We start from the raw sequence: 24,846 nt of genomic DNA on the forward strand, positions 1-24,846 counted from the left end.
ATACAACTGGAGACATTGCAGTCCAAAAGGAAAGCTAAGCTCACTTTAAAACAAATTAATTTCCGAGGTGGTGTATCTAAGTGGTCATTTAGAATTGCTCTCAACAAATACAGTTTTGTGGGTAGTTTCCTTCTGAACCCAAATTTAAAGTTGTAGCATTTGAAACAGTTCTTTTGTTTAGAACAGCCCATCTATACTTCATTTACCTCCAACTTTTATTGTACATATTTCATCAGTTTCTGCAAAGTTTATTTCTAATATACTGAAACCTGTTTTATGTACTGTGCCCTCTGTTCATAACCACTCTGATCTAAACAGCTTTCTTTCAGCAGGTTAGATTTTGGTTGTACCATTCCTCCTTTGCCTTTCTTCTCATGAAGTAGAAGGCTTCTTTTGGCTTTTTTGTATTTCAGACAAGAAACTGAAAGCTCTTATGTTCCTGTTAGAGTAGATCACATTGAATTATTTTGAAATACTCCTGTCATGACATGATGTGAAATGCAAGAGACATGCTGCTCCTTGAAAATAATCAAGATTTAATTAAATGCTGAATACTTGTTTTTCTCTGCAATAGCAGTATTTCATTGTAAGTGTCAGGGAAGGCATGACAGAAGATCATGATTCATAATTGCAACTTACTTCCTTGCGAACATGAATATTAAAGACTTGATGAAGCGGTGGTCTTGATGAAGCCTGAGGTCTTTCTTTTTTTCCACTTTGGTATGACCAGTGAAAATGGGTTGTGAAAACATGCTTTTTTTTTTTTTTTTTCTTTCCTTTTTCCAGGGGTTTTGTGTATGACAGCCGAAACAATTTACAAATGCGAGGTTTGGTCATACTGCTGATTTCCAAAGCTGCTGGACCCAGCACGGCAGAGCTCTCTTTCCAGCACAACATGGTCAGTGGAATTTATTCCAGGTATGTAGTAACTTCCTTCAGCATGATACCCTAAAGTATATTTAATGGGCATTTTCATGGTAGTATCAAAACATCTTAAGTGGCTTGTTCAGCTGTTCAGGAAAATCGGTACTTATCTAATCACAAAACTTGGTTCTTCAGGTTTATTATAAGCTTTCCGCAGTGAAAACCATTTTTTACTGTTTGTATAGCTCATATCTTAATTGTGGCTTTTGGGCAGAACCAAATTGAGGCCATTTGGGTCAAGACAGCTGAAAAATTTATGTTAAGAGGTACTTGGAATTAAAAAAACCAAAGATGCTAGAAAATGTTTTTAATTAGAGTCTTTTCATTTTGATTTACTCTGATGTTATTTGGGTACATGTGCTTACTAGAAATTTCAGAGTGAGAATCCAGCCTTGTGGGACACCAGTTGGTTTGACTGAGCACATAAGTTTTTGTATAGCCCATTTGAAGGATATTTTCCCACAAAACAGCAGCATAGAATAAAGTTCTTACCTCCCGCATATCACAGCAGATTTACTGAACTTACCACTACTGTTCCTCAGGCTTTCACTAAGATGTTTCTGCTTCATTGTGTTCCTAAATATCTTTTAAGTTTTTAAGCTAAGATACTTAATACTAGTAACAAGAGTAATCAAAATCAGTGGTTGCTGTCCTTTGTATATTGGACAGTGAACTATTCCACTGAAGTAAGTAATGAGATCTGGTTGAAAAATTGTAAAATTTGAATTTTTTAAAATCCTTTTGAAAAATCATGTGTGCTGCTTGGTCGAGGAAACAAGACTGTTGTATTATATGTTAGTTGTATTTCTGACCACTGTGATATATTAAATGAAGATGCACAAACTTAGTGACATGTTTGTATCCTGATTTAGTTTAAAATGCAGAGGTAGTATTTTAGAGTTGAAAAGACCAAATAAACAAAGATGTTAAAATATATGTAGTACCTTAAAATAGCAGAGAAGGAAAATATGTATGAATTAATACAGACAGAAATAACAATAAGTAAGAAAAAGAACAAGGGTGTAAAAGAGGCTTGTTATGGAAGACTTTGTTGTCCCTTTAGCTGTTTAATTCGATTCTTGTTTTGTTTCATCTATAATGTCCCCTTAGGGTTGTAAAATTTTTATATTTATATGCAAATGATGCTGTATGAAACCATAATTCTAGTTAGTTAATTATGGCACAGAAGGTATTTTAGTTTGTTTTGTAAATGAATAAAAAGGTTTACCTTAAATGTGCCTCATAGAAGGAGAGAAAAAGCATTATTTTTTTGATAAGTAAGTTCTTGAGTATGATGATTCTGACCATGGAGGAAACGTTTGAGCATTTAAAGCTGCCGTTGGGAAGGTGACTAGTGGAAGTGTTCATTAAGGAGCAAATAAGACCTTGAATTAATAATGAGCCATTTGGTGTAAATGGACATAATTGGAATGATGCCAGTTCAACCAGCCAAAAATCTAGCCTAATAATCTAAGTTTGAGCAAGTCAATAGCCATTATAATATCTAGTTCAGAGTTACAAAGGTACTCCAAAAATGAAGCACTTTTGAATACGCCCACACAGGTTCACTCAAGGTTCATTACTGTCTCCAGAAGTGATAACTGTGAAGTTGTTAATTTAAATGGATTTTCAATGACACTTTAAGTCTGCAGAATGGTGTAAATACAAGCAAACTTGCTGCTGCGCTGTTTCATTTTGTGCCAGAGTGGTCAGTTCTTGCCTTACACTGAAGTCACTGTGGGCTTTGATTTTTGACTTTGGATTTCTTTCTTTATTTAAAGTACTTTTGCAACTACATTTTTAAATGTGCATCTTATTTCTGATTTTCATTTTTCCATTGTATAAAGCTAAGAGAACAAGCAGCTTGTAAAATTGTCATCTTAAAGGGCTTTTGTGATTTTTTTTTTTTAATGCATTATATACTGTTTTACAAATTGCTTTCTTCTGAATAAGAACAAAAAGATATTGTTTTCCATCAGTACATTTTTGTCTGATATCTTGGCTGCACTGTAATTATATATGGTGTGTATATTGGACATATATATCAAAGGCAAACTATATCCCTCAGTGATATGAAGTGAAGAAATACGCTTAATCCTTTAGTGTTCAAGTCTCCAATGTTGGAAAGCATTTTTTGGAAATAGATCCTTACAGATTTTCAGCTCAACTGTAAACTATACAGCTCTTTTTGTTGCCATGCCATATAATTACTTCATCTTTATATATAATATTTTACTGGAAATATTATTTCTGGCACTGTAATGAGCATCTTTATTGCCTGATACTTACGTGCTGTGAACATTATATTGTGGACTATTAGCTGGGATATGGCTCACTTGATTTTAGGATACTTAGCAGTGATTAATTAATTACATTTCTGTAATCTGAGCATGAGCTAAGTTGTTCCGATACTTGTCAGCGACTGCACCCGCCCAGTTTTTCTTTTCCCAGTGTTTGTGTTGGAACCAGTTCTTGTACTGTCTTTAAATACTTGGTTCTGCAGCAGATAGCCAGGTTACATCAGTCCCCTGTAACTGGTGCTACAGTCAATGTACAATGTGTGACCAGGAAGGTGTAACAGTGTAGTAAATTATTTAACTTAGAAAACCACAAAAACTATGGTGGACTTTTTCATCCTGGATTTTGGCACGTTCTGTGTAACTTCCTCTCCCTATTTCATGTTCTTGAATGGCAATATAAACAAGCAGTACAATAACTATAATTAAAATGGACACTGAGACCTGAATTTGGAATAGCAAAAACTTTTTTTCTTATCCTGTTCTCTAGAAATGTCAATTCATGGAACAATTGACCTAAATGTATAGAAATAGATTATCTAGCTTCTTAGTGGGCATCTGTTTTTCACTGGTACACAATGGAACAAAACCGATGGCTGCTACCAGAGAGCAACGTTTTCCAGAATAATGAGGATTACAATTTAGGTAGTTACAGGAACAGGGCTAGTGTAGTTAAATGGTGCTGCCGCTGGCCAGCATTGCCTCCAGCTTTAGCACTTCATAATTTGCAGGAGTCATGATCTGCCTGCATTAAGCTGGGGCCACGGGGGTCATTGTATGCAAGGATATTGCCTTATGAGCCATGCTGAAGATAAGGGAGGAAATGTTATAAAAGCCTGCTTGGCATGCTTTACTCTGTACAGCCACCTCCCTATCATGTTGGCAGCAACCTGACTTTATTCCTATTGGCAGGGAAAAGAACCTGGCTTTATTTCCAACTCAGCACCAGTGATCCCAAAAGAGGATGAAGAGAAGTAGCAGAATGATAAACAGCTCTATTTCAGGTGCTGGACAGATTTCCAAAAGTTGAAACTTTCTGCTGGTCTCTTAGTATTAAAGAAAATATTTCCTTGGCTACAGAAGCATTGCAAATATAAGGATGAATTGTAGTGCTCACTACAGAGTATGCAAGCAGTGTCATTTAAGGGTTGATGTCATTGCCTGTAGTCAAGCAAAGAAGGCATCCTATATTCCCTTGAAACTCCTTACTCCTGTGCTGAAGAGAAAGCAGAACTCCCATTTGGGTTTAGGCAGAATCGAAGTAACAATAATTTATTACTTGAATGGTATCAGAGAACACCTTAGATGAGACACAGGAGGCTAGAGCTTCATAAGAGCTTTGAGATGCATTTCCTAACAGATGATTATACTAGAGCCTGACACTACATTGCCTTCTGTCAGAGCAAAACTCACTTGTATACTCCCTCAAGTGTGTAGCTTGCTGTTATTTTACTTTACTGATGAAAGTGAGGTTTTTAGTTGGAACTCCAGGGTCATGTGGTCTCTAAACACTGACAGCTTCATGCTTCATGATTGGAGCTAGATTCTTACAGTTGAAGATACTAAGACTGGCTTGGATCCTCTCACTAAGTACCCAAAGGGGTATCTTTTTCTTTTCATGTCTGGCACCACCAGACACTACTGGCTGGAGACTGAGGAATCACCTTGGCTTTGTATTGAGCAATGAATTCTTGACACAGCCTCTATATTGCAGCTTAAAATGCAAGTGACACCAAAGAACAGGTTTGGGCTGTCTCTTCAGGACTCAGTATCCTTGGCTCTAATACAATAAGTTAGCTTTTTCTCTCTCTCGTGTTTTGCCTTTTTTTTTTTTTTTTTTTTTTGCTATTAGTGCCAATTTCAAAAATACCCTCTAGTACTGACATCCACTGAGTCAGCTCTGCAGATTTCCTTGGATGCTTATCAGAGATTTAAACAAAAAAAAATCCTTTTTTCAGTCAAATCTGCTGGTGCGTTGACAATGGCGGATACTATGGTCATTGAAAAGCAAAGACCTTTTTATTCTGCCAGTCTCTGCGTGCGTGTCTATCTTACTGGAGATGGGGACATATAAAGTACTGATACTGAACCTGATAAATTCACCTGGTAAATTCAGTAGATTGCTGGATTTGGACTATCAGTACTGGGCTCTGTCCTTGCCCCTTCTTCAGAATTATGCAGCTGGTCTTTTTAGCTCTGGGAATTCATCTTTTTGCAAGATGAACATGCTTTCCTGCAAGAAGGTACTTGCTGGATAAACTTGTCTCTGAATCAGAATCCTTCCTGCTGCTTAGAAGAGTAGTGGCAATACTGTAGTGACAGGAATCATGAACATAGACTCCTGTTACTTAGTGTTTTAGTAATGATTTTGGAACCAGCATCGATGCTGCTTCCAATAAAAGCCCGATTTAAGAGTAAGTAGGCAGCAGATGACAACTCCTTGTTATGGTGATGGGTCTTTTGCTCATTGTATTCCAGTAGTAATACTTATTAATTGCCCAGGGTACCCTTTTTGGGAGGTTTACACACACATGGGTCACACAGTCTGATTTCACATGCTTTTTGTCATTGTGGCTATACCAAAGTCATGTTGGTCTAACCTTCTTTAAAGGAACACTGTTTTCGAATTTAAATCCAGATCTTAACCAGAGAACCATTCACTCTTAGGTTGCTTTTTCTCTGAAGGATTCTTTGGTTGCAAAGAAGTCAGGAGGGGTTAGGTATATTCCTAAGGTCCATAAGGACAGAGGACATATAGCTGTGTCCCTTCGCAGTTCCACCTAGCTTTCTTCCAGTATTTTTTGCTAGATATGAAAACAAAGCTTTGCCTTAATTTTCTTCCCCTGTATTCCAAAGAGCTTTGTGCCATCTTTAGAGAAAGTTTGACCTTCCATTAACCTCATTTAGGGTTAACCAGATGCTGTTGATAGCACATCAGGTTCACAGGATAATTGAAGTTGTAAGGGATATCGGGAGGTCTGTAGACCAACCTTCTTCTGCAAGTGGAGTCAGCAATGAGGTCAGACTCATCTAGCTTTCTTCACAAAGGTCAGGTCTTTCAAGAACATAGTCTTCCCAAGCTGATAATCAAGATGTGTTTTAAACAGATAAGTGAATGTTCTGCAGCCCTGCCTGTAGCCTCATGCTCTGTGTTTAATGCTGTCACTGGTGTGCATTCATGTATATAGAGCTCACAAGAGGCCACATTGATGTTGGCGTAATCTAGCCTGTTAGGTGTCCTTTAGGTCATTTGAAAGCTGAAGTATCCAAAGAACTTTCCATTCCAAGATTTTCAGAATTAGAAATGGTGACTGTGTCAAGGCCTATTATGAAAACACAAGCATAAAGGTCTTGTCTCTCTTAGGGATGTGCGACTGAGTATTAGGGACAAATTGCTGTGTGTTTTTGGGACACTAGGAATCTCTTCTATTTCTTGAGGTGACAGCTCACCATCTGCAGCTCTCTCTGTTCTTTCTCTAGAACCCGTGGCAGCTGTAACAAAGGTGATGCTGTGCTTGTTAATGCAGTCTTTATTGCTGTATACATGAAAGGCACTCAGGCTGTCTCCTGGGAATTGAAGGTTATGTGAATGATGGTCCTTGGACAACTTCAGTCTGCAAAGAAAAATATGGACTAGGGTAGTCAAAAGCTTAGAGGTAATATACTGGTTATAGTGTGCTTTTGAGACTCACAGTCTGCACAAATTTACACAAATGAACACTGGTTTGTTGACTTTACTTATGTATGTGGCCTGGACTGCTGTTGGACTGGAATTTTATGGTTGAGAAGAATCTGAAATGGCAACACTCTGTTTTATGTATTTAGCATAACAGCATATGAGGTGGGAGCACACCTCTGGATATTGAGAAAATGTAAAAGGTGTTCTGCTTTTTGGAATGTAGAATTCCAAAATGCACAAAAAGTGGAATAAATACTACATAAGGATGTGCACCTTCGGCTCTGTGTTCCCTGAGAGCTCCAGTTGTTGGCAAGTAGCCTCTCTCCTGTCTTTGTGAATACAATCAAACAGACTCAGATGGCTGTTGCATCTCCAGTTGGAGTAGATGACTACAATAGCAAAGGGCTACCTTCTGGTTTAGGAACAGGCCATTGTTACTCTGGCAAAAGTGGTCTTTTATTGTGTAAGCTGTATCTTCTCTTGCTCAGCTCAGCAGTGAAGTTTTGCCAGCAGATTCTTTCTACTGTAGACAAGTTTAAAGATGTTTGTAATTTTAAATAATTGTTTAAATGCTTTCTCACTGAAGTGTGTCTCCATATTAATATATGTTCGATTATTTATTAGTTCTATGGAAAGAAATCAGATAGTTCTCCTTTAAAAGAAAGAAAGGAAAAAGTGAATCCATTACAAAGCATCTTAGCTAATAAGCCGTGACAAACATGAGTAAATTTTGGTGCAGATGGTGAGGTTACAGTACAGCAATACAATAGTATTGCTACAGTGTGACACTTAGAGGTTGCTTTGACTTCTTTGCTGTTATATTTTACAAAAGCCTTCTTTTTACCTTGTATGGTGTAGGTTTATCTGTGGACAAATTCTATTTGAGAGTTACTGTAAAAGGCAAAACTCAAATGAAATAAAACCAAAGAAAAGCCATACAAATTATGATTTTGGTACCTACAAAAATACAAAGAGCACAAGTGTGTGACTTTTCACCTCATCTTCAGATCTTGCCTTTTTTTCAGTTTCTGTTCTCTGAACTGTACAGTGTCTTAACTTTGGAGATTAGATTTGACTGTTTCTTACCTTCATATTTTGAAGTAAATAAGTGATTTCTAACTCTATCATGAACTCATGTCATGTGAAGAGTACTTTTGTATTTTTAAGAAGTTGGGTCTTTTCCCCATTACTACTTTTCTGAGTCTACTACTAATGGAAACTAAGATTTACCCTGACCTGGTGCAATGCAGAGGGATTGGCTGTGAACCAGAGTTTGGGAGACCTCATGCTACATTGCACCTCTTCCTATCAATGACATAAATCATAGTGAATATGTTTAAACAAAATATAAAGCAAGAAATGAGAAAAATGTAGTAAGATCAATAGTGTATGTAGGAACTCAAAGAAGGCAGAGCTTTTTTCTTTTGTGTGATGTAAGTATTCAAACTGGGAGTTTTAGTGCAGAATAGCTGTTGCACTTTAAATTCACACTGGCTTATTGTGCACAAGCCCTGGGTCTCAGCTGCAGATATTGCAGAGATTAATCTTATTAATGGAACTGCTAATTGGTGTTTGACTTCTAATTATAGTAACAATAGGCCATAACAATCTATCCTCACCTTTACTGGGGCACATTAGGACTCTTTATCATAAAAATGATTTCCTCTGGGACTTACTGTTCTTATTCCTATCTTCTGGAAGGCTGGCTTTCAGCAAAGGTACAGTATCCCAACTAGCATGTACTTTGAAAGCTTAGCTAATTAACTGGTAGAGAAAATGCATGATCCTAAAATATTCAATATCTAAGTACATTAAGAAGTACAATGCTCTTGACAAAACTGTTTGAAAGATAATGGGAAAAGTATGTCAAAATATGAGCAGTGATGTCTTTTATAATCCTTGAGAAATATATAATTTTGTCTCCCAATCCCTGGTAGCTTTTCCATAGCTTTCAGTGTGAGGAAATCTAAGCGGTTATTCAAAATTATTCTATTTAGATTTTGCTCTCCATGATTAATCCTATGAGATTCTTCATCTCATTTACAAGACGAGTCTCAGGAGATGAAAAGCACATACAACTTGATTACATATTCCTATTGATCATCTTGCATCCTCAACAATAAAAATCAACTCCAAATACAAATCTAAGAATATTACTAATTCATTACAACCAGTACTTTTCTTCATTAACTTTTATTGTTTTCAGCATACATAGCATGTGCAAATACAGCAATTCTATGTCAAATAGGAAAAAGTCCTCTCCTTATGTTGTAGAATAATAAAAAGGCACTGCATTAGAGCTGATCAAAGACAGTGCAGAGATATGGGCTCAAGTCTTGTTCAGAATAAGTCTGTTTAGCACTAGATAGCTGAGCAGTATGTGCATTGCAAAGTGAGTTTTGTTTTCTATTTTAAAAAGAAAGTAATTTTCACTATCAAAGAAAGCACAGTAGGGATGACTTACCTTGGAGAAATCATAATGCTGCCTCTGTCTGTCCAGCCCTCCCTTTTCTTGGAGCTTCTTCCTCCCAGTGAAGTGAGAGCTGGACCGCCACGATGTGCAGCACAGCATTCAAAACCAGAGCAGCATTGATGGAATTCTGCAGTGGGTCACGAGCAGCTGTGGGAGCAACAAAGCCCTGCCTGCACCCTAGTGGGAGCTTTTCGAAGAAGGGCCAGGTGACCTGTGGGTAACAAGATCTAGCACAGCCTTTCTGGGTCATGGCGTCTCCACACACTAGAGCTGTGCTTTGGTGGTCTGCTGTACAATCTTTCTCTTGCCACAATTTTCTACTTGAGAACCTTCACGTTCCTCTACAAGAAAAAGATAAAATAGTATTTGTGAAGAGAAATTTCCAACCATCACCTAAGGGCAATCCAGTGCTGTACCACAAGAGCTCTAGGGACTGCTTATCCCTCAGAATGATGATATCAATGTGACCAATTGCTTCACTGCAAGTTCTAAAGTAACTGTACCTATGTAGTTTATTTGTCCTACAGTCCCAAAATATCTCTCATTCTTTTCCATCTGCTGAAGTACCAGCTGTCCTTGTTCCAAACACAACCCATTAACTTCTCCCCTGACAAATTTTACAATGCAGTTATGCAGTTTCAATACAATTTTCTACAATACTCAGAAAATTGTAGCAATATGAAGTGTTATGAGACTTACTGTATCAATTAATTTATTTTCTTAATATGATTCAGTCAGTACTCTGATATAATGTAACTGAAGATATTACAGAATTTTTCATCTCCTGGAGTGGAGTTGAGGAGAAGGTCTTCATTTTACTCCACAAATACATGTATATTAAAATATGAGACTGTATGAAGACTGTGCAGCATTCATTCTCTTCCCCTCGCAATAACGGCATATTCTGGACCCTGATCACATTATACATTAAACGAATGAATATTTCTTACTGCTTCATTGGTATCTGGCCTTTAACCTTGAGTAGATTTTTATGTGAAATTTGACAGCTCTGAGATGCTTCTAGAGCAAACAATAAGAAAAAATAAGGACAGTATATTATTGTGAGTGGTGTAGACAGGGCATTGTGTTGCTCGACAGAGAAACTTGGTTATTTGTAATATATTCCAGGATAAAGGTGGGTGTGTGAGTACACAGAGATAAGGAAAATACAAGCAAAGAGAGAGAAGTTATCACTTGCTGTAGTGTTATAGCCAGGATTGGTAAAGGTAGTAAAAAATTTGGCATGAAAAAAGGAAGAGAGGCAAGAGAAGCTTTCGTGTAGTGGTGGTGTGTTGGTTTGTTTGTTGTGGTTTTTTTGAAGGTGGGAAGAAAGGACTCAGTGGAATTCTGGAAAATAATCTAAAATAAAAAATTCCTGACCTAAGAAACTGCATTTTCCTTGGAGGCGACAGTTGGGCTGGGAGAAACAAATCTTTGGACTGACTCCCTTTTAAGTGGACAATGACAGTGAAATCAAGTGTATGCTGATGTCTTATGGTAGATCTTCTCAAGCAAAGCGGGATTTTTATTTGATTCAGTAGTGCAAGTGTAAGACTACTCTCTTATATGAATCTGAATCATGGGTCATCTACCGCCACCACCTGCATCTCCTAGTACGCTTCCATCAACGCTGCCTCCGTACAATCCTAAACATCCACTGGTCAGATTATGTGACTAATACATCTATTCTAGAACAAGCAGCAATCACAAGTATTGAGGCCATGTTGCTGAGAACAAAGCTGTGATGGGCAGGGCACGTCTCTAGGATGAAGGACCACCGCCTCCCTAAGATCTTGCTTTATGGTGAACTTGCCACCGGCTGCCGCAAGAGAGGAGCCCCAAAGAGGAGATACAAGGACTCCCTGAAACAACATTTAGCCTTGGCCACATTGATCAACATAACTGGTCTTCTTTGGCCTCCAACCAGGAGGTCTGGAGACACACCATCTATAACGCAGCTGTCTCCTTTGAGAACACACGCAGGATCACTCTTGAGGAGAAAAGGCAATGCAGAAAGAATCGTGTCTTGCAAAATTTACCACCTAGGGAGTCTTTCTGCTGTGCCTTTTGCAATCAGACATGTCTATCTTGTATTGGCCTTATTAGCCACCAGCGCGCTTGCAACAAACGTGGGTAGAGACCTTCCCAAATCTTCGTTCGCAAAGCCCAGCCATGATGATGATGATGATGACTGCAAGACAAATTACTAAGGAACAATAGCTAGAATTAACCTAATGGAAATGACTCGTTAATAAACATGAATCATCTTCGCAGAAGCATTTTCAATGGGTATGAGAGGGCATTTCAGTACATTAGAATGGAGAATATTAGTCCTAATTATGTTCTTCTTTGGCTATTAGATTAAGAGGAAAGTTAAATTGTTACTTAAGTTAATAAATGGTTTTAGGTATGGATGGCTTGCAAGACTAGCAAATCCAGATTTGGAGATAATGGTTGCATTTTGAGTTTAAGTTGCTAGAAGTATGTATGATGACAGTGATCAGTGATTTGAGAAGAGGAATAAGGAGTTGGAGAATTAGGGATAAAGATCGTAAGAATATGAATACAGTATGTATTCTAACTGTGTTGTATTTGAGAAGGTGCTTATGCAGTCAAAAGATAAAAAGATGATGATTTTGTTCTAGAGTTTGCAGCAATTGAAAACTTCTGATCAGCACTGCCAGCATGACTATGGAGCATGTTTGGTACATGTGAGATTTTGGGAGCTTGATTGCTCAGCTCTTAAAGTCCATTTAAGTACTTGCAGTTGTAGATTTTAATTTTTTCAAAGACTTGGCCAAATTTGTGTACATTTTTGTGGAAAAAAATGCAACCAAATAAATTATGCATCTATTATTGCTGAAAGGGAAGAAATATAACCAAGTTTTATTTTATACTGTATAGTATTTCTGATTTCTTTCTCATAATTGTTATGTTTCACCAAGACAATGTTCTGAAAGTTACTTCAGAAACTTACAAAGCTTACTTCAGTCTCTTATAGCTGAAATTTCATTCTGGCTTTTGATATTCATGCAACAAAACAGTACAGAAGGTTCAGCTAAATTCTTACGCTGTTCCAGTTGGCAAATTAAATTTTTAGCAAAGCTCCAGTAGTAACTGCAGTCAAAAAAGGATCCTATTTTGTGGACTCAGGTAGGAATTCTGCAGAAATAAAGTTTGTTCTTGAAGGTGGCTTATTAGCATATAGCTGTCTCTCTATCATCACTCACTTGGGGTTAATGTTGCTTGAATTGCTTGATGTCATTTTATCCCATATTAAAGTGTGTAGATTGAATCATTCTGGGATGAAAGAACCAAAAAATGAAAGCATGAGATTTTCAGATACCTTATAGAACTGCTGTTAATAAGGTAAAATAGATGGAAATTGTGCCAATGGTATAATAGTAAGTCATTTTTTCAATCAAAAGACACATTTTTCTCAAAATCACACGGTATTTTGCATAAAATATATATGAATAATAATGATAAAACTTTGCAGACCTCAACAGCACCAAATGCTTGTTACTATGCTGATATGGTCCCAGAAGCAGCAGTCTTTGCCTTGCTCCAAAAGGTTTATTATCCTTTCCCTGCTGGCGATTCTGTCAACACACCTGGTGTAAGGGCCAAGGTCTCCGAGAAGGCTGCTGGCTCCCTTTAGCTATTAGTCTCTTTCCTTGTACACGGCAGGCAATACCCATCTGCTGCATACTTCTGCTTTGTGAAAAGCAAAAGCATTCCTATAATAAACCATTTTAATATATGCTATTAATGTCCCTATCCAGTTTGGAACATGGAAACTTCAGAGAGGAGAGGAGAGCACCTGTGATAACCATACTTTTAATAGCAGAAATGCCATTACAGCTGTTCAGAATAGGACAGGTTTCCTTGATAGTATGAGGTATCTGTGGTTGTGCAAGCAGTATATGTTTTGAAAACTTTTTTCCCCTCTGTATCTTGGATATTTATGGGTATTTCAGAATATACAGTATTTTTATGTAAGCCTGATTAAAAAAAAATTAAAAATAAATATATTTATATATTTATAAACTCTATCTGGGACACTGTATTCCAGTGATTCACATTTTATTTTTTAATGCCTTTTTCCTGTGCCATTAGACATATGAACAATCTATTCCCTTAACAGGACTGCTTATTTATCAAGTGTTCATTCTTCACTGCATAAAAAAGGTTACCTTCTTTGCTTTCGCATAAAAAGATTCCTTGTATTTCAGGTGTCATTAGTACTAGAGATTTAATGTCAAGGTTACTGCACCTTATCTTTCAGCTACATTGAATACAATTACAGACAAACTCTTCAGAGATATTTCAGAGGAAAACTTGAAGTAATAAGTCAAGCTGGCGGTCTCAGCATAGCTGACAGTACACAGGAATGGGAATTTCTGTTATGTTGGATCAAAATGTCTCCCATAGTTATTGCAAATAAAATGATAGCCATGCTTCAGAGTCTTGGAGGGCTGAGAAACAACTAATAAAAGGTAAGAGGAAGTATGGTCATAAAAGTAATTGTTAGTAGCCTGTTTCTTCCATTTACCTGCGAGTGAGAATTTTTGTTTCCCTTCATATCCTTGCAGTTAGTTTTAATGCAAGTATTTAAATATTTTGGTTAAATAAAATGTAGAATAGTCAGAACTATTTTTAAACCATGTTGTGAAATTTGTTATGGAATAGATGCGTGAGATGTAATTGGATGATACATATTATTGAGGGCCTATAGAGGAAATCTGAGTAGTCCTGGATGGATGGGCATCCTGGGTGGTGCCCATGAGCAGTCTGGCTGACATATGCTGCCATCATATGGGAAGGAATCTCGGTCATTCCCGTAACAAAATATGTGATTTTCTCCATTATCGTGTTCCTTTTGGTTTCTGCTTTGGTGATAGCAAAGGCATCCAATCAACAAATTAATCCTTTAGTTCATACCTCATCTTTTGAGGTTTCTGGTCAACATACCTTATGCAGTTCTAGGTTTTACTGTCTTGCTTGTATGATGTATCCCACCATCACATTTTTTTCCAAGGCCATGCTACAGCAACTGTTGCCAAAGCTTTTGATTACCTTCTCTCTTGTCTTTTTTTGACTCTTGTTTGCAATACCTGTAACTCACTCACTTCAATAAGCCAAAAAGAGGACCTTTATACTAGCTCCATTGTCAACTCTTCTTTTGGCTTGCTCTTCTTCCACTCCATCAATTTCAAATGCCTTATTTAATAACCTTTAGTTATTAAAAACGTAGTACTGCTGTTTTAAGGCAACAGTAGTTGTTTTGTTGTTTCTAGACCTGTGGTAGTTATGCAGAGGTGGGCTTGCTTGTGATCAGCTTTCTTGGAGCTGGTTATTCATTTTAATTTTTGAATTAACATTACAGAATTTAAACTTACTCTGAACTGTCTGGAAACTTAGCATTGAAATAACTATATAAAACTAATGCATGATATTTGCTATGTTCTACTTAGACCTTTAAATTAGCCTGATGCCCTTTGGATTAAATAATGAATCAGGGACTTGGGTTTGTTTCACATTGCACAATATTTTCATATTTGCTGGTGTATGCTTGGAAAAGTGTCACCTTGTTGGAGTAAGTAGTTTTGTCAGTAATAAAATGAACTGTAAAAAGGGCAGGATGAACTTGATGCAAAATATTGTTGTTGATAGAAAACTGTTTACTGTATTTCATTATCAGAGTACTTGTTCAGTTGTCATAGACTGGCATTGCCTGGAATTAATGGAATTCTTTTTAATTTTGTAAGCGTTTTTCTAAGACCCTCTTAAATAAACCATGGTTTTTATCTTTCAACCAATTGCAAAACACAATAGTATTTGTTGGTTTTTTTAACTAGAAAATTTTCTAAGTGGATTACCAAACTGGAGATATGCTGTTGACATTGGTCTGTGTTCTTTAGCCACTGACTAAGCATTCACTGAGGATACAGGAAGTCCAGGTTTGGCTTCCTCAAGAATTTTGTAGGATGCAAATCCCTAGTACTCCTCAGTCTGAATTTTCAGAAAAATCCTCTTTGCAGGGGGATATAGGACACTTAGGTCAGGAATGCCCAAGACTGTAATGTTGTTTCTCTCCCAGTAACTTTGTGAAGCAGGATCTGGAATCCAGGTGTCCCACCTTTCTCTCCTATGATCTCCTGGAGACGGACTTTTTTCACTCTTTTGCCATCTGGCTGAATGAATAATTCAGCATTTTGTGTAACGGCAGAATAACTCAGCAGGAGTGGCCGAGGAAGGAGGTGTAAGGATGCCCTGGCCTTGAGAGCCCTTTGGCTCTCTGATGTGAGACCCAGATTTCCAAGTGATGCACTGCATGCTTCAAAAGAAGAGCTTGGACTGAAAAACGGTTCTCTGCAATTGTGCTGTCAGGAGGCACATCCAGTACTCAAGTTCTTCCTCTCTCTTACAGTTTTATGACTTCCAAATGCTGGCTGTCACTTGGAGTTTGGGGGGACACTGGCATCTTTATAAGCGATAAACATATCCTTGCTTGTGCTGACAAATTTTCACATTTGCCTGGTTACATCTTTTCACCCACATACCATCTATAAACACAAAAAGACAGGAAAATAAATGTCTCTAACAGTAATTTTCTAACTGGAAATCAATGTATGCAGCTGGGTAGAAAGGTACTTTAAATCATCTTATAGGTGTTTCCTCGGAGGTGGCACTCTAGTTGTTTGAAACAACTGTTTTTTCCACCTGCTGTGAAGAATTAGTTGCCTTTCAGACACTTAAATATTTCCATGCTGTTAAAGCAGCAAATTGAAAAGCAGATGAGAAAGTTTAAATCCAAGGCTGAAAGTTCAGCTTCAACTTTTAGTTTTATGATGCTTTTCACTTTGTGTCACAAGCTAATTGTTGTTTTCACTTTGAGCAAACTCAATATTAATTAATAACTCTATTAAAAATATCTATCTTCCTTCATGGCAAATGACAGTTCTTTTTAGTATCCTGTGTTAGATAATAGTTGAGAGAATAATAGATTCAAGGAACCTTTGATCTACCATTACTGTAAAATAAAAATACAACTTAATTTTTTTTTTCCCACTGACCATAATGGTTTTAACCTTGTGTACTAATTGGAATGGGCTTGTGGGGGCAGAGTCTTAAATGAGACACAAATGAAGGAAAAATTGCTAATGCTGCCACTGTATATCTAATGAGCACTGTGTAATAAACCATAACCTCTTCAACATTTCTATGGAAAATGGTGTGATTATTTTGGATGGCTGGCCCTTTGTGTGCGGCTCATTACCATCTGGCATAATGTGTATTGATATAGCCTGTAATTGTCAACTCTTATTTGACATGCTGCCTTTAATAAATGTGACTTGCATGGCTAGAACCCCCTAATGGTTATATGGAAAACTGTAATTAAAGAAAATATGTATACTTAGGTAAAATACACACCCTTATATCCATAAAATGATTCTGTAGATGGTCTTTGTTTTTCTTTATGTCCTGTTCTTTGTGGGAATACTTGTATGTATTCCCAGGTTAGTACTGCGCCAAATACATTGCATTACCAATGTGGATACCTAAATATATGAAGACAGACATGAATCTTGAATGTAGGTAATTTCCTCTTGCAGAACTTGCTGCAAAAAAAATGTTGAAATATATATTTTCTATGTGCTGTAAGATGGAATTAATATACCTGTGGTAATGGAAGGGTTCCCAGCCTGCTGTTTGCTTTGTATGCTCCTGTGCTGGGGAATGGGGGGAAACTGTAAGGCTCTGGTTTTAATGTTTCTCCTGAAGAAGGTGACTGAAAGTATTCATACCTATTTAAAAGAAAATGGGCTTCTGGGCAATAATAAGTTTCAGATGCAGGGACCAGCATTATTTGCTACCAAATCTGTTATCTGTTGTTTATTTTCCAAAAAGTTTCCTTTCCTTGGCTTTATGATTCATTAATACATGAATAACTGAGAAATCATTCTGACAGTCAGAATGTTTGCACTACAAAACACAGGATTTCCCCAACTTTAATCAGCTTTAACGCTTGTGCAATGGGATATCATCAGGTGTTACCTTCAGTTGTTGCTGTTGATGGAGAGTCAGAGATCATTGCTCTTTGTAATAGATTTTGGAAAGTGCCTTCACTTTATTCTCTTCTGGATTTGCTTATGTTCAGGCTACTGGATCTTAATTTATGTTTGCTTGATGATCAGCGTATTCTCTTGAATTTGTTTTCTCTTGTGTAGATACTTAAAGATTCTTTAAATGGCTGTGACCAAATGTACTGATTGAATATCAGCCTTCTCCTTGCATTAAATAGCTTTGGTTTCTCACTTTGTCTATTTTCTATTCTTTGACTGTTAGTATGACTCTTCTCAACTTTTTTCTCCTTTCCCAAATTCTTCCTGAATGAAGTTTCCAAGTAATAATTTTTACTGGTATCAGAAACTCAGGGTTGATCAAAACACTAGTTTTGCTAGTATTCTTCCCTTAAATCATCAGTGTATCCTACTGGTCTGTTTGAATACAGTCACATTTTGTATCTTAGCTGATTATCTGGGATGATCTGTTCCTTCACCCTCACTCCACCCTTTCCCAAACTTTGAGTGTTTTCTTATTGAAAGAGTCCCTTGTCCTTTATGTGTATGGTCTGCTTTGAGATCTTTTGATTGATCTTTTTTTGCATTGCATATTTTTACTTGAGTAAAGCATATTGAACCAGTTCAGTTGACTTTGTACTGAGGATGAGTCATTCTCTTTGCTGTTTATCAGCTGTGTCATTCCTTTTCAGTTGCCTTCTCTCCTGAGTGCAAGTTCTCTGGACCTACTAACTGTAAAATCTTACCCACTGCTGCTGTTCATGAGCATTATTCACTGTTGGACTAGGAGATATAAATACCTGCTTGTGTTAATACATTGCTTAAAAATATAGCAGGTTTTCTAAAATCCCTTGCTTTTAAGTGGTTGTGTTTCTGCCCAACCTTGCCTGATGGACCAATGCAGTTCCTAAAGTTCTTCTTGGCTTTGAGGTGTTTTTAGTATATCCTTTTAAAATTGTCTTTGCTCAGCTCCCAGTCCACCTCTGCGTTTTCTCATCCAGTCCTTTATCATTTTTCTTCTTTGACTAGTTTCTCTGGTTTGTATTTGTTGCTCTCAGTTTTCCAGTTTGTCTAAGCTAGATAGAGAAGGAACTGTAGCTGGTTTGGCTTTGTCTAAGCCACGATCTTTTAGCTTTTTATTTTGTTTTTAATCAGATTAGTCTTTTTAACTGAGGATTTTTGGCTTTTTGGTCACATAGCAAAATATGAAAAAAAAATACTCTTGAGGAGTTTCCAAAAAGTTTTCACGTTTTTCTGTTTAATTTATCTGACTGATTCAGCTTGTTTTATCAATGAAAATATTGCTCATATGTAATATTATATGCTTCTCAATATTATCTGTCATATTTGTAAGGAATGTTTTTATACTGGTTTGGATTATATTGTTTTCATGTAAAAAATGTATTGAGCTCATGTTCACTTGTACCTATATTTTTAGTTGTGATATGAACTCTTTGTAGCAAATTGAATTTTTAATGTAGAGAATTCAAGTTGAATGCAACATTTCTTGAGCAAGCAAAATTCCTTTTAGAAATTTGAGCTAATGTCAATACATTATATTGCCAATATACATAAGCATACTGAACACTCTGAATACCTGCATCATTATTTACAAAATGAGGAAAGTAGATATTTAAAGAAGTAAACATCTTAGCTCTTGTTATTATTTGATGTAATATTTGACATGGTCTACATAGCTGTTAATATAGTCTATAGCAGATACCAACTGGAATTTCAACTTGCCGTTTATTAAAAGTTTAAATCTCGATAATTGCCTTATAAAAACACAATATAGCATTTGACAGCTTTACATGATTTTTGAAATATGAATATTCCCATAGGGATAACCAGTGATTTTAAAATGAGATTATGATATGTGATTTTATAAATTTGACAATATGCTTATAAATTAGTAGCTCTAAATTTTATGATTTATTTTTGGCATCAGTGTTCAAGTAATCAAAGAAATCTTTTTCCAGATAACCTAACTAATCAAACCAAAGGAAAAAGCAAAGAGTATTAACATGAATATGTAAAGAAAAAATTATTAGGTCAAGCTAACCAACTCTCCTTTAAAAAGTAAAAAAGCCATAAAACCTAAACTGTAAAGCCATTTTGTTTTTAAGAAAACTTATGTAAGTACTGGCTCATGTCTAGAATCTCTTTCTTCTCTAGCAATGTAGGAAAGGTCTCTAAGAAAAGGAAAGGTTATTGATATCTCCCTTTTTAACAGTTCTAGTGCTTATGAAATCTGTAGTAACTAAAATAAGATACAAAGCTATTTAAGTTTCTCATATTCTGGTCAGTGGGGATTAAAAAACATACCTAGACCTGCCACCACATCTCAAGTTTGAGCAATGCCAATGTTCTTTTAATACCTGTTCCATGCAGAAAGGACTTTAATAGCAAGAAGGATGCAAAGGACAAACACAACAAGATTTGTCTTTACAGCGAGTGTATCTGGATTCTCACCTTGTCAGCCCAGCCCACCTGCTCCTCATCTGTTTACACAGCTGCATTGTCGTTGGTTTCTGGACCTTTAAGTGGCTAGATATTTCCTACTAAGCAGGTTTCTTCTTCATATTCCCTTCTTTATTGGTCCCAGCCTACAGGCCTGCCTCTGGAAAGCATCAGCTTGACTTAGTGATTCTGGTGGTATTATTCTTCTGACTTTTCTGATTAACACTTTTTCTTTTTAAACTGAACTTGAGATAGTGAGTCTTACCAGGTCTTTGTCTAGATTCTCTCACCTGGTTCCCATAATTGATGCTTTTGCTTCTAGGCTGGGAATACTTTTCTTTTAGGCTGTGCAATTTGGAAAGGGAATTGCTGTGATGATGCCATCCAGCCCAAGAAAACTGTGCTGTAGGTTGTGATCCCTATTCTTTGACCACTGATGCTGATTATCAGAGTAAGCCACACAGAGCCTTCAGACACAAGTTCACCAGTTAGGGCTTTGTTTTGTGGGGGTGATGATGCAAATATGGATTGCTTGCAGTCTAGTGTAGGCAGCTGGCTCCCAGGCTCAAGGACTCCTGGCTACACTGTGATGACACAGTGGTGGCTGTCTTGGCACATCAGTGGCACCAGTTGGAAACTGATACAGGTTGATTAACAGAAGGGTTTTTGCAGGTCTTGTCTTCACTGATTGTTCTGTGGTAGACTTAACACTGAAGTCAAGACCTGCAAAAACCCTTCTTCCTAATTCCTGCATTAAAGAAAGGAACAGGACCCTGACCTCAAGGGCTTGTTCTCCCTCTGCTGCCAACCACCCACAATGCATAGGAAAACTGGCTTTCCTGTTGAAGTGAATGTCTGCCCACTAAAAATCAGAAAACATTTTCAAAACCTGTAATGGGCTGAGGGAAGATCTTACTAAGACAAATTACGGTGAAAAGAACCTGAGCAATAATCAGTGGTGTGTGAGATTCAGAATGAAAATGTAAGATCTTTCCAAAATAAAGAAGGAAAACATGTGAAGGAATATTAGTAAAAGTTTTACTTCAAAAACTTTGTGATGCTAGGAAGAGAAGGATATGAAAGAGGTAAGATATATAGCCAGTTTAAAAACAAACTGGCTGTTAGGAATGCAGTTAAACAACATACTCAACAAATTTCATAGAACTGATATCTTTCAACTTCATTTATCCCTCAGGTGAAAGGCACCCCTAACAATAGCTTAAATGACCAAGACAGAAGAAAGCAGAGAAGTCTTGGTCTCTGACCTTGTTAAGGGATAGCAGTGGGTAGATGTTTTCTGCTGGATTACAGATATATGAGTCATGGTAATGCAGTGAATATTTGGTGCTCTGCTTAAGTCTGCTGCTTTAACCTGAAGATTTTTCCGTTAGTGAAACCACAGCACCTGCCACATATGTTGACTGGCTAAACATTCCCCCCTACCCTTTAATTTCTTATAGAAGAGACTATACACACAAGATGAGAATGAGACTTTCCATCACCACGATGCTATTTGTTACTCACTATACATTGTTCCTCTAATCGTGGTTTAGTAACCATGGCATAGACTTTGAGAGGTGAATGGGAAAAAGAATTGTAAAAGTCACTGCCCTTTCTTGCTGTGTAACTAAGTGGGCTATCTTGGTGCAGCACCAGATAGTATCCAGAACATACAGGATCAAATTGAATGTAGTGTGTGCACCTTCTTGTCTTTATAAAATTTTTCGTTCTGTTAATTTTTCAAAAAAACAGTAAAATTGGATAGGGAGTTCTGCCCAAATACATTGTCAGTACCTGAGATTATTATTTGAATTCTTTAGTTAATGTTTTTTCATATGTAATTTCTACTAAAGAACTGTTTCTTTTTTTTTCAGATTCATAGGTGTGTATATATAGATTATTATACTTGTCACTGAAATGGAATGGATGTTGGTAGTTTTAATTTATTTTTTTTTTTAAATCCCAAATGTAAGGCTTTTCATCCGAATTATCCTTTGTGTATTGAAGAGAAACTATTGAATTGACAATCACAAAGAAAGCGTTCAAATCTTGGGTGTGTACTGTTAGTCACTTTAATTCAAAGGTTTGATGATAAAAGTTCTTAAAGAATTTTTGATCTATCAGTTCCATTATCTTTGTTCATTCCAGTTACTTCAAAAATTTTTGAATGTGGTTTTTAGTGGCTAATTTAAGTCTTTGGCCCATTTCTCTGAAATATTATGCCTAGTAGTAACATTTTTAATTATTAAATGCTTCTTTGTGTAACCTGTCATCCTTTGAGAGGCCCAGTGTAGTTCTGACAGTTGGCTGATAATGAAAGGTAAACTGACTCAAGTTTTCTTGATGTTACTGAGAACTTGAATTTCCATCACAAATACTTCAGAGGAGTATTTAAGCTGAAGTTCTCTTTCGTTTACAGCAATACAAATGCACTATTTAATATTTCTGTTTTATCACATTTTACAAAATGCTATTATTTCTTTTTAGAGTAGGACCTGAAATTAGGAACTGAAGTCACTTATAAGAACTCTTGCAGAGATTATACTGGTTAGTGTTTCATAGCTGCAGGTCTTTAAAGGTATTGCAAACAACAAAGAACGTATTCAGGATGCCAGGAAGAAACACTGCAAAATTTTTAGAAGTTACATAGGAAATTTACAATCAAAACCTATTTTGTTGCCACAGAATTTTGTTTCACTATTTTGCCAATCCCCTTTATCCTGTCATACATTTTTTGTAGGCTTTGACATTTGTGTGAATTCTGGATGAGATGTTCATCACTGTAAGACCATTACAGTGATACTGTGATGAGGCAGACTGCAAGGCCTACAGATTGGAAATTTTAATCCAGAACAAAACTGTGAAATGCATTTTTTTTGAGATAGAAGCATATTTACAAAGTTTCTCCATTAGTTGTTTGTTTTTCTCTCTAGGTATGGTCCCTGTGTGACTGTGAGGTTTCTACAAAACCTATATTCCTTACTTTGGTGTCACAGTTGCAGGTTGTTGCAGCTACTGCATTAGTTTATGAGGGCCAATATAAAAGATTTCTTAAAGTCTGCTCAGAACTTTGATAAAGTTCACCAAAATATACTTAAATGTCAGTGATCTATGTGCTTTCATTATGGGGTGGGAGCAAAGAGAGGGAATAGAAATTGCACCTGTTTTTGTTGCAGGATCTAATTGTTCATATAGCTTAATTTTTGTTTTTCTGGTGTTTTCCTGCAAGCTGGTGTTTCACAGTCCTAGAATCAATATAGCTTCAGAGGACCTTGCTGAAGGGTTTTTTCATTACTTGTGGAGTTAGTTTTTCCTTTCTTTCCAGAATGCCATTTACAGCTTGAGGAGCCCATAATATAAGGGGTACTTTACAGCAAGCATTTAACAGAGCTTTAGATTAGGTACACTGGTACTGAAAATACAGGAACAAGGAGTCAGAAGCATGTGTTAAACCATGATAGCCAGACTGTGACCCATCAAAATTTCTTAGTAAGGTCCCCCAGGTACCATTCTCTTTGGAACAACCATTTCTTTGTGTATTTCTGCATGTGGGTTGATTTTTGAAAGGGGAAGAAAGAAAAGCAGGTTAAGTCGTGTGTGGAGCTCAAAATAGTATCATCTCTTGAAACTTGATGCCTGAAAGTGGAGTCTCTGGGGCATTTGGTGGTGGTTTGCAGGGCCTTCTTGCTTCAGAGGTGAAAGGCGTGGAAGTGTGTTAGCATTTGGTGAAAAAGTTTTCCTGATTCTTAGCCTGCTTCCATTTAGGAATTTTGTGTGTTTAAAAATGTTGACTATTTTGTCAGTTCTCCTTTGCTATGTAGGTAATTCCTGTGGCAGCCACTTCGGGTGTGAATGTGGGCTCTGGAGTGGGAACAGGATGGAAGCAGTCAGAGTTTGTAATCTCATCGCCCTGTTTCTAAGTCCAGCATTGCATAAACATTATTTTTTTGTATTTTAGGATTGGCTGCTTTCAAATATGAAATTATTTAGTCACTGAATTGTACTCTGGACCGAGAAAGCTGTATATAGTATTGCTTTAGCCATTCAATAGCAACTTCGTAATAGCGGTGTTTGTTTTTTGGATACTGGCCTTTACAAAGTTGTGTCAAGGATCCTCCTGTATCCACAGCAGCCCCATGGACTTCTTATTCTGCCTGGGTGCTATGGAAATTATCACAAAAAGCATTCAGAAATACATTGCCTGGGATTTCTGCAATAGCTTTGATACTTGTATTTTTAGTTTGCTAGGGAGAGAGGGTGGAAGAGCAGTTTGTAAGATCAGAATTAGGCACAGATTATCTGCGTAATATGGTTCTTGTTAGCACAAATAATATGAATACCTCTTGGAGAACAAACGAATTATATAAAAAGAAATGAAAACATCCAGATCCTGAGCATTTGGAAAGCATGACGGTGATGTATTTGTGTAACCTTTTCATGAAGAGCGATGCTGAAGTCAAAGAGGGGATTTTTATTTCCTTCATTAAAAGCTTATTAAACAAAGAAATAGGACAGTCGTCGTTTTGCTTCAATAGTTGGGGGTCACAGAGGCAGGCCTGCTCTCCTCAGGATATTAATGCCTGCTTTCAGCTGGGGGAAATGAGCCGTCGCTTGAGTTAGCTGCAGCTTTATGTGCTCGTCACTAGGGATCCCCATATGTCCTGGGATCTACGGCAGTCGGAAATGGCAGAGCTCGGCAGCGGGGAGCAGAGGGCTCTCATTGCTATTCGTAACAGGTAGCTCGGCTCAATCTGCCCAGAGCAAGTCTGTTTAATGTTGATCAGCTGTCCATCTGATAAACCGAATTGATATGGACATATCCTCCAAGGGCTGCCCCGACAATGACAGCAGGAGCATCAGGATGTCTTGTTAGTCTTTTTCTTGGAGCTTGAAATTTTATTAACCCTTTGTTAGAGCTGAGGCAAG

At 37.1% G+C, this 24,846-nt stretch overlaps 1 protein-coding gene across 2 annotated transcripts in view; it reads left to right on the plus strand.

The window, feature by feature from the left end:
- Positions 1 to 24,846, plus strand: part of PDSS2 (decaprenyl diphosphate synthase subunit 2) — a 117,454-nt gene that overhangs the window by 47,511 nt on the left and 45,097 nt on the right. Inside the window, exon 2 of one of the 2 annotated variants that reach the window (XM_064649841.1) lies at positions 787 to 918. The exons of the other annotated variant lie outside the window; for it this stretch is intronic. Coding sequence (XP_064505911.1) covers positions 787 to 918 — 132 coding nt within the window. The remainder of the gene's footprint in view (positions 1 to 786; positions 919 to 24,846) is intronic. 2 annotated transcript variants of the gene reach the window in all.

This window comes from Pseudopipra pipra, chromosome 3, assembly GCF_036250125.1.
Source record: "Pseudopipra pipra isolate bDixPip1 chromosome 3, bDixPip1.hap1, whole genome shotgun sequence".
Lineage (NCBI taxonomy): Eukaryota > Metazoa > Chordata > Aves > Passeriformes > Pipridae > Pseudopipra > Pseudopipra pipra.